The 10,394-nt window shown below is 39.8% G+C and overlaps 1 protein-coding gene across 6 annotated transcripts in view; it reads right to left on the reverse strand.

Moving 5' to 3' along the window:
• PLCH1 (phospholipase C eta 1) overlaps nt 1-10,394 on the reverse strand; it is a 246,046-nt gene that overhangs the window by 204,969 nt on the left and 30,683 nt on the right. For all 6 annotated transcript variants that reach the window (XM_037736464.1, XM_017522917.2, XM_037736467.1 and 3 more), the window contains exon 2: nt 434-552. In XM_037736464.1, coding sequence (XP_037592392.1) covers nt 434-512 — 79 coding nt within the window. In that variant the 5' untranslated portion in view covers nt 513-552. The remainder of the gene's footprint in view (nt 1-433; nt 553-10,394) is intronic.

The raw sequence follows: 10,394 nt of genomic DNA on the forward strand, positions 1-10,394 counted from the left end.
TATCTAAAGCAGGTGGCCACAAGTACTCTCTAACATCTCAATTTGGAAGGCCACGCTATGCTAGTAATAAGCACTGACTGGTGATCCACAAATATTAACTAAATAATTATATGCCCCTCGCCCAACATAATTACAAACATCAGAAAGGGATATTAGTGGAGTTGAGAGTGTGGTAGAAGAGGGAAGGCACTGATACCACCTACCCTACAAAGCAGAAAGAGATAACACTCTCGTAGTTGTTGAGGTAGGGCCCATTGCTTACAGCTGGAGATGGTTAAGTACAACGGGACTTCTTGGGTAATTATTTATAAACAAGTTAACTCAGGCTCTTGGTTCCATCCACCAAGTGTACCATATTTGCATCTAGAGTGCTAGAATAAAAGTCCTGTCAGAAACAAAAGATCCAACCACATAAATACAAGAGACAGCTTACCATGAAACACACTGTTGTCCACCAGAAAATGCCTGCGGTACTGCACACAGTTCCTTTTCTCCAAGTTCCAGTAACTCATTGTCAGAAGATTTCTGGCACAGCATCAAAACCAAATTGCCCTGTCAAGGGAAACAGAATGAGACAAAAATGAAGAAAACGGCAGCCACACGCTCACACTGGTAGCATAATGCCATCGGTTGCCCAGCATTATGGGGCAATGCATATGGCATACAACTTCTCCACACACGGAGCTGGAATCCCCCAGGCCCTAAGAAATTTCCCACAAGTCTTCCCAGGGTCTAGAATGTCATTTAGCATATCTTTTTCAAACCACCTTTCAGGGCTCCACATTACCCATCTCCAGGGGAAATGAACCTACCATCAGGGAGCGGGTTTCAGGGCTGGTTTACATGCTCCAGGCCTCACTGCTAGTAGTCCAAGATCCAAACCAGTCAACACTGGTAACATTTCAGGAAATCTCAGTTGCAGGGTGTGGAGGCAACTGACAGAAACGAAATCATCATTCCCAATTCCTGAATTTTATGTCAGTACAGCATCCATGTGGCAATGAATGAGCCAAACACATTAATAAATGTGCCTCCCTCTTTTGGGTCCATTACTGGTGTCCATTTAGGACCCCACTAGGGCCTGGATCTGCCCCAGGCTGAACTCACTGGTGTAACCAGAGCTGGGTACAGGCCTCAGCAAGGTAAACTAGCAATGCCTGCTCCTACGTAAGACTTGCTCCACCACACACACAGAGAAACACAATGCTAGCTAGAGTAAGAACTTGAAAAGCAGAGATCTGAGTTGATGAATTAAATTCCCCCAAAAGCTGAAGTGCATAACCCTGAACAAGGCCTCCTTTGTTCACAGGATTTGGTTAAAGCAACTTTTCAGAATTCCAGCCTCCTTTCTGTTCACAGAATAAAGCCAGGCAAAACTAAGCAAGACTGGCATGAAGTAAAACCCCACAGGTGGGAAATAATTTGTCATCTGTCCTACTAAAACAACCTAGAATTTTGTAAACGTACCCCAGGATGAAATCAGCCACTTGGTGAAAAAATATATATTATCAAAGTATTGTCTATTCATTGATGGAACAATTGGTGAAGGCTCCTGAAGCTTTTGTCAGAGCTTCTCCTTGGCTCCCTATGGCCCCACCTTAACCCACCCCACCAGGGATCTTACCTAATTCCCACCTATCCTGCCTTTTCCCTGGCTCCATGCTGAACACCCCACTTCCACTTGCCTCATACCCACCTGGCTAATCTGGCTGCTTATCCTACTTCCGGAGGCTGAGGGAGTCTCACTACCATATGGAGCTGACTATAAAATACAACAGAACAGGTCGGGCGTGGTGGCTCATGCTTGCAATCCCAGCACTTGGGCAGGCTGAAGCGGGCAGATCACCTGAGGACAGGAGTTCAAGAACAGTCTGGCTAACATGGTGAAACCCCGTTTCTACTAAAAAATACAAAAAATCAGCTGAGCATGGTAGCATGTGGCCTGTAATCCCAGCTACTTGGGAGGCTGAGGCAAGAGAATCACTCAAACCTGAGAGCAGAGGTTGCAATGAGCCAAGATTGTGCCATTGCACTAAAAATTAGGAAAAAAAAACAAAACCCCATCTCAAAAAAAAAAAAAAAAGTAAAGAAAAATACAACAGAATACAGCTAATTGTGAAAACAACCCAACCTCTGCCCTCTCCCCAGCCTATATATCACAAAGGTCTCTTCTTTAAAAAGTATTTTTAGTTATACAAATCACGCAGTTATATATCTTCATCACTTTTTTTAAACTCCATGCTGAAATTCATCAATTTTTTAAAAATAAAGTCCCCTCCCCTCTTCTCTCATTTCATGTCCCTCTCCTGGAATGACCCCTTTTGTTGGGTATGTATTCTCATTCTTTTCTTGTGTATTTACATGTATATATAGGCATGTAATTTTGAAGACACATATTTTTAACAATACCTTTTTCCAAGAATTGAAAATAATTTTCAATAACAGTAGTAATTTCCTATAAAAACTATATTTTATATTAGAAATGTTCTAATTTACATGGAATTAAAGAGAACCCTGTTTGTATTCATGCTCATCTTTTCTTACTGACGTGATCTTATGGTTTCATGTGTCACTCTTTATTTTGCCCTCTCTGCTCATTCTCAACCCAAAAGAGAAGGTAGCAGAATCTGAAAAACACAAAATGTACTTAAAAAAAAAAAAAAAAAAAAAGACACAAGATTTCGGGTAATTTGTTACACAGCAATAGATAATATAACATATAATACATATACTATCCTCTCAAAGGATGATCACCCAGTCAGAGTTGAAACCTTCAACTCTGTCGAGACAGAAGCACAAACCCACAGACATGGATATAATATTGAGATACTTGGGCACTAGCTCACATCAGTGGCCCAGGATTTCCAGTTTCCAGACCTTTTTGCTTTTCTTTAAAAGCTGGGTAAAATGCCACTGCCTTCATGAAATGCCCCCAGGAATCTCTCCCTCCAGTTTACCTAAAATTCTTTCATGCACTTAACTCTCATAATCCCGTTTCCCAGTTATTGAGAAACTACTATGGCATCAGGAACTGCGATAAGGCTTTACATCCGTGAGTCTCAACCTTGACTACACATTAGAATCACCTGGGAAGCTTAAGACTCCTGACTTCCAAGCTACACCCAGACCAATTACATCAGAATCTCTAGGTGTAGGATTCCAGCATCAGTAAGAGACTGATGAAAAGATGCTCTCCCTCTGGCCTTCAGATTTAGAGATAATGGAGGTGGAGATAATAAACAGAGTTACTAACTCTGGGGCAAGGGAAGAGAGCTGAGTGATAAGCCTCATTTTAGCTTCCACCAGATTCAGAAGAGCCAGGGCCTAGGGCTCACTAAAGAAAATCAAGTGAAAGTAGACAAACCTCGCCTGGTGTAGTCAGAAGGAAACCGAGGCCCAGAAGGGATGTGTGGCTTGCAAGATAGCACCGCTAGCTGTCAGATGATAAACTGTGGGAAACCCAGCCTCAGCAGTTCCAAAGCAAGTTGATTATGAGAAAACACTAAACAAAAGTATATCAAAAAAAAGAAAAAAAGCCAAAGCAAGTTGAGTGTTTCACGGCTCCGTTTGTGTGAACACAGTAGGTAAAAACAACTACTAACGTATACCACATTCACTAATTTTTAGACAATTTATATTACATTAAAGATGTACTTCCCCTGCATCTTCTACCCAATTTGAAGTTGTTTGGTTAATATTCAGGCAAGGATAGTTTTAAATTGATCACCTTTTTTTCCTTTTCAACTTACTTTTTAGACTTACAAAATACTCCACCTTCTAAGAGGGCTGGGTAATATAACATGTTACCCATTCAGAACTCTATAAGCATTTACATCTTATAAATAGAATGTACAGATTTATGCTCTTTTTTAAACATACAGATTAATTATGGTACCATAGAAAATAGTCTCATTGCCCTAAAATCTGCTATGCTCTGCATCTTCCCTCCCTCCCCCTTAAAACCTGATAAGCACTGATATTTTTTTACTGTCTCTATAGTTTTGCCTTTTCCAGAATGTCCTGTGATTGGAAACACACAGTACATAGCCTTTTCCAATTGGCTTCTTTCATTTGGTAATATGCTTTTAATGTTCTATGTCTTTTCATGGCTTGAGAGCTAATTTCAACTTAACACTAAATAATATTCCATTGTCTGGATGTACCACAGTTCATTTATCCACTGAGCTACTGATGAACATCTTAGTTGTTTCCAAATTTTGAAACTTATAAATACAAGTGCTGTAAACATCCATGTGCAATTTTGTGTGTGTGTGGATATATGTTTTCAACTCATCTACCGAGGGTAACTGCTGGACTGTGTAGTAATAGAATGTTTAGTTTGTAAGAAAGAGTCAAGCTATCTTCTAAAGTAGAAGATATTTTGTACCACTATGCAATGCTGCCAGCAATAAATGACAGTTCCTGTTGCTCTGCATCTTTGCCAGCATTTGGTGTTCTGGATTTTGGCCTTTCTAATAGCTGTGTAGTGGTACTCATTGCTGTTTTAATTTTCCTTTTACTAATGACCTATGATGTGAAGCATCTTTCATATGCTTGTTTGCCACTAGTATATCTTCTTTGATGAGGTGTCATTCATTCATCCTTTCATTTATTCATTTATTTTGAGACAGGGTCTTACGCTGATGCCCAGGCTGAAGTACAGTGGCATAATCAGGGCTCAGCTGCAGCCTCGACCTCCAGAGCTCAAGCAATTCTCCCATCTCAGCCTCCTGAGTAGCTGGGGCCACTGGTATCTACCACCATGTCTAATTTTTTAATTTTTTGCAGAGACAGGATCCCATTATGTTGCTCAGGCTGGTCTCAAATTTCTCAGTTCAAGGGATCCTCCTGCCTTGGCCTCCCAAAGTGCTGGGATTATAGGCATGAAGCACTGCACCCAGTCTAAGTTTTAAGAGTTTTTAAAATATATATTTTGGACAAGAGTCCTTTATCAGATACATCTCTTGCAAATATCTTCTCCCATACTGTGACTTGTCACTAACAGTGTCTTTCACAGAGCAAAACTTTTTAATTTTAATAAAGTTCATCTTATTGGCTCATGCCTGTAATCCCAGCACTTTGGGAGGCTGAGATGAGTGGATCAGTTGACGTCAGGAGTTTAAGACCAGCCGGGTCAACACGGTGAAACCCCATCTTTACTAAAAATACAAAAATTAGCCAGCTGTGGTGGCATGCATCTGTAATCCTAGCTACTCGGGAGGATGAGGCAGGAGAATGGCTTGAACCCAGGAGGCAGAGGTTGCAGTGAGCTGAGATCTTGCCACTACACTCCAGCCTGGGCAACAGAGCAAAAAACTCTGTCTAAAAAAAAACCAAAAAACAAAAAAAAACAAACTAGTTTTAAAATATGCCTCCATGTTTAGAAGCTTGAAACCTAAAAAGCACAGAAAAACTCAAAAAGTGTTCAGTGTGATATTATTTATCCCCTAGAGACAATGACCATGAACACTGTCTTTTTTTTTTAACATAAACTAGATTATTATAAGTCTACTTCTTTTGCTGAATAACCTAATATGTTGCAACCCACTAGGTATATCAACAAATATACTTTCACAGAACATAAATGTGATTTGAAAAAGAAATTGTAATGAACTTTACTCAAAGACACCGAACACAAAAAATCTTAATGCAAAAATAATAAATAAAAGCCATGTAAGCATGTAGAGGACTCATGCAGCAAATGAACTTAAAAAAAAAAGCTTAAAAGTTAAAATGCTCCTAAGCTCATTTTATATGTAATAAGTAACTTTTGTAATCATGTAAAATCAGGTAAAAATCATGTAAAATTTCTTTATTTCTGACATTTTTAGTTGTAATTAACATGACCAGAATTGCCAATACCAAACAAGTCAGAAAACTGGCAACAGGACACCACCAACAAAGAATATTAGAAATTCAAGGATGGCACTTTTAACTAAGAAAAGTGGCAAGTACTTTGAATAATAATCGTTTGTCAGTACTTTTTATTTTTTGAGACAGTTTCACTCTTGCCCAGGCTAGAGTGCAATGGTGCTATCTTGGCTCAACACAACCTCTGCCTCCCTGTTTCAAGCAATTCTCCTGCCTTCGCCTCTCAAGTAGCTGGAATTACAGGCAATGTGCCACCATTCCCAGCTAATTTTGTATTTTTAGTAGAGATGGGTTTCCCCATGTTGGTCAGGCTGGTCTCAAACCCCTGACCTCAGGTAAGCCGCCCAGTTCGGCCTCCCAAAGTGCTGGGATTACAGGTGTGAGCCACCACGCCCAGCTATCAATACTTATAAAACTCGACAATGAAAAAAAAAAAAAACCCTTCCCACCCATACCCACTTACAAGAATTAAAGCTCCCTTTAAGAAAGCTCCACCATGGTGAACATCTGCTGATTTTTCCCTCTTCTAGAAAGAGCACCCCAGTTTTCCTCTGGGAAACTCCTTCTCCCACTCTCTGTTCAAGATTCAGGTGCTGTCAGCTTCATCCCCTGATTCAGGTAGACATGTGGCTTAGGCAGGCAAATCAGAGAATCGCATCTACCAGGCCACAGTATAGGAGACCCACACGGCCTGTTTCAGATCACTGAGAGTCAGGCACAGATTTCTGTTTGAACTATTGGGAAAAAAAAAAAAAACACAAAACTTCCTTTTCAGTATTACTTGAAGTTTCGAGGTCTAAGCCTCAATACATAAAGCTCCTGGCCACCGTCTTAACATAAGGGAAAAATTTCTGGATATTGGATCCAACCCAGAGAAACAGAAAAAAACCAAGTCCTGGTAATATCATTTGCCATACCTGAAGCTAGATCTATTTTTGCGCCTTTTAAATAAGCCAGTACATTTCCTTTTTTTTTTTTTTTTTTTTTTTTTTTTTTTTTTTTTTTTTTTTTTTTTATTGTTTATTTTTTTTTCTTTTTTGTATTCTGTTTTGGGTCAACCACATTGAGTGGGTTTTTCTGTCACTTGCACCTAGAGTCCTGACTGATTAATATGTCAGCATAGCAAAATGTAAACCCACCTGGCCATTATGAACACTCTATTCTGATTTCAGTTCTAACAACTGACTCACAGGAGACCTTGGGCAAGTTTTCAACAAGTCCTCTCTGAGTTCAAAAGCATGACTCAGTATTTTCTTTCTTGGGCTTTTTCTAGGGTTATGATGCATTCAAGTCCTTTGTCCTGGCTGAAAAGGATTCCCCCATACTACTTGAAGGTGTCTTTAAGCAAAGCAAAACACAAAACCTTTTCTTCAGCTTTAGAATTCCTTTAGCTATTTTCAAATGTCAGGCAAATCTATATTACTGTTTTAACCTGAGTTTTATGAAACACTACAGATTTGTTCAAGCCACTTGATGGGCTTAAAAGACAAATTATCCCAGTTCATATATGAAAATCAGAATTATAATACTGCGCTGAAAAAAGAAAAAGGAAAATCTTTAAAAGATAATGTTACTTAGCTGGGCGAAGTAGTGGGCACCTGTAATCCAAGCTACTTGGGAGGCTGAGGCAGGAAAATTGCTTGAACCCAGGAGACGGAGATTGCAGTGAGCCGAGGTCACACAATTGCACGCCAGCCTGGGCCCTGACTGCTGTCTCCACCTTTTTCTCTCTACTATGACTATCATCACCAGAGCCCAATCTCCTCCAGTACCTTTATGCATAAAAACCAATATACCCTTTACAGTCCTTATTAATAATATATTATTTGTAAATCACATCATGACTTACACAATTTTCCATTTACATCTTATCTTAAAAAAAGAAAAAGGCTCTTACAATAGCCCTATGAATTCCACATTATTAATAAAACTAATTGGAAACAGCAGGTTGCAAACCCACATCTCCTGACTCCAAATCCACTGTCCCCAGTCCAGAGCTACACTCCACATCCAGCACCATTTCCTCCCTGACATTCTGCTTCCCTATAAAAAGAACCTAGAGTTGTATTACTCATGACAGACAACACTCTAATTCTTCGCACATCCACCATTCAACCCAACTCTACTATGAACCAAGAAGAGGCAGGAGGAGACAACTAAATGAAACACTACTTATTCAAAAAATGCATACCTTGTCCCTCCAGCAGGAGCCTCTGGAGTGTATAGAATAGAGATAATCAGAGCAAAGTGTCAGTCCTTTGGGTATAAGATGGTACTTTGAAATGAAATTTGAGTGAGCTACTTGGACCAAGTTCAGAAACACCAAGTTTACTTGCCACATATCATGGTTAAAAAGTGTCCGAGAGGTGTGTGTGTTCTCCAGTTTGCTAGCAGCATTTGGAGAATGTTGAAATGGGAATAAGGATATGGCCAGAAATTAAAATGTAATGCACACACTTGCCTCCGTGTTGGAAAAGGAATGACTAGTTCATGGGATGTAGTAAGCTATCAAGGGACAATGGACAAATACCTGACTGAAAGTCAAAAATCCAGAGCTGTTAGCACTGAAATCTCCTTTGATGTTAAAAAAAGAAAGAAAAAAAAAATCCAGAGCTGCAGCCCAATGCTGCCTCTAACACTGTTTCAGGGTCAATCTCTTCACAACCCTGTGCTTCAGCTACCTCATCTAAGGAACCAAAAAAAGGACTGGGCACAGTGGCTCACACCTGTAATCCCAGCACTTTGGGCGATTAGCCAAGGTGGGCGGGTCATCTGAGGTCAGTGTTCAAGACCAGCCTGATCAACATGGTGAAAACCTGTCTCTACTAAAAATACAAAATTAGCCAGGCGTGATGGCACATGCTTGTAATCCCAGCTACTTGAGAGGCTGAGGAGGAGAATCCCTTGAAACTTGGAGGTGGAGGTTGCAGTGAGCCGAGATCGCACAATTGCCCGCCAGCCTGGGCAACAAGAGTGAAACTCCATCTCAAAAAAAAGGGAGTGGCAGTGAATGAGATGTTCTTTAAAGCATGTCCAATTTTAATACTCAATATTCCATTAAAAAGGTTGATGGAAAACTCCTTCCTAATATCCCAATCCATTCATCTGTGATTATAAATTAAAATAACCCTGAGAAGCCACAAAATGAACTCTCAGGTATCAGTTGTATAGCATTTTACTTATATGGAGAAGTGCTCATTTCCTTCTCCTTAAGCCTTGCTGGAAAGTAAAGTCAAAGTTAACAAGCTCTGACAGTAATAGTCATAAAACGGCAAGCACTTAGAAAGAGGAAGGCATAGCAAAACAGGTCTCAAAACTATATCCTGTACTTCGGCCTCTGACACAACATATGTTTGGGAATTTTTTTTGCACCCAGGTATCCCGAAAAGTTGGGAATTCAAACTAAATCCAGTTAAAAGCTCAGATTTCAAACAAAGTTGCTCCTTTCTCATTTCTCCATTAATTTTAAGACAAAGTAAGAGAATTACACAGGGAAAGGATGGGGTGGGAGGGGACAGGGCTCCTCTTCTCTGGCCCAACCCCAGACTGACAGCTTCTAAAGCAGTTCAGAAGCCTGCCTCAGGCCCAGAGGGCTCCCTTGTCAACCGCCACCCGGCAGATGGCCTGCCCCACCATAGGCCCCTCCCCCACTTCCCACAGGTTTCTAAGCACCACCAAACTGGTTGTTAAAGGTCTCTGCAAACAGCCTAATTCCACAGCCTAGCCCCCTCCCAGCTATGTACACAAAGGGAACAAAATAAAAGAGTACTTTGTTCATTTTTGAAGGCTCACAGGAGACACCACTAAATCCCAAGTTCCTGGTGTGTTTTCTTTTCTCTAATGCAATCAGGAGCTGAAACTGCTCTGAGCTAGTTAAGCAATGAGGCACAATCGACCCTCCAAAGACACCATGATGCTGCATTTGAAAGGGCTGGTTTAGACTATGTAATATGTATCCAGAGCTTGAAGAAGTCCTTTTCCCTTTTTTATACATTATTGGTCTTGAATTTCTCATGTTTTATGATTTTACATGTATGTTCCCAAGTAAGGCTGGCCTATAATTTCCATTTCTCATATTGCTCTCAAAAGGTTTTTGCATCAAAGTTCTCATAGCTTTACAAAATGAGTTTCTATTTCCTAGAATAATTAGCTGGAACTTGCTAGTAAAACCAGTTGAGCCTGAACTTTCCTTTAAGAAGAAATATTTGACAACTGATTTATAAATTATAGCATTATTCAGGCTTTCTATTTTTTCTAAGTCAGTTTTGGTAAGTTATATTTGTCTAGATATTCATTTTCTCTAAGTTTTCAAATGTTTTAGCATGAAGTTGTACATATTATCATTTTAATATCTATAATATCTGTTTTCTGATTCCTAATACTGCTTATTTGTGCCTCTCTTATTTTTAAATCAATCTCGCCAGGTATTTGTCAACATTACTAGTTTTTACAGTAATCTCCATTGAATAGCATGGAATTATTACTATCATTTCCTTCCATCTGTTTTGTTTTTTTTTTTTTTT

The sequence above is a fragment of the Cebus imitator genome, unplaced genomic scaffold, assembly GCF_001604975.1.
Source record: "Cebus imitator isolate Cc_AM_T3 unplaced genomic scaffold, Cebus_imitator-1.0 Scaffold25, whole genome shotgun sequence".
NCBI classification, from domain to species: Eukaryota; Metazoa; Chordata; class Mammalia; order Primates; family Cebidae; genus Cebus; species Cebus imitator.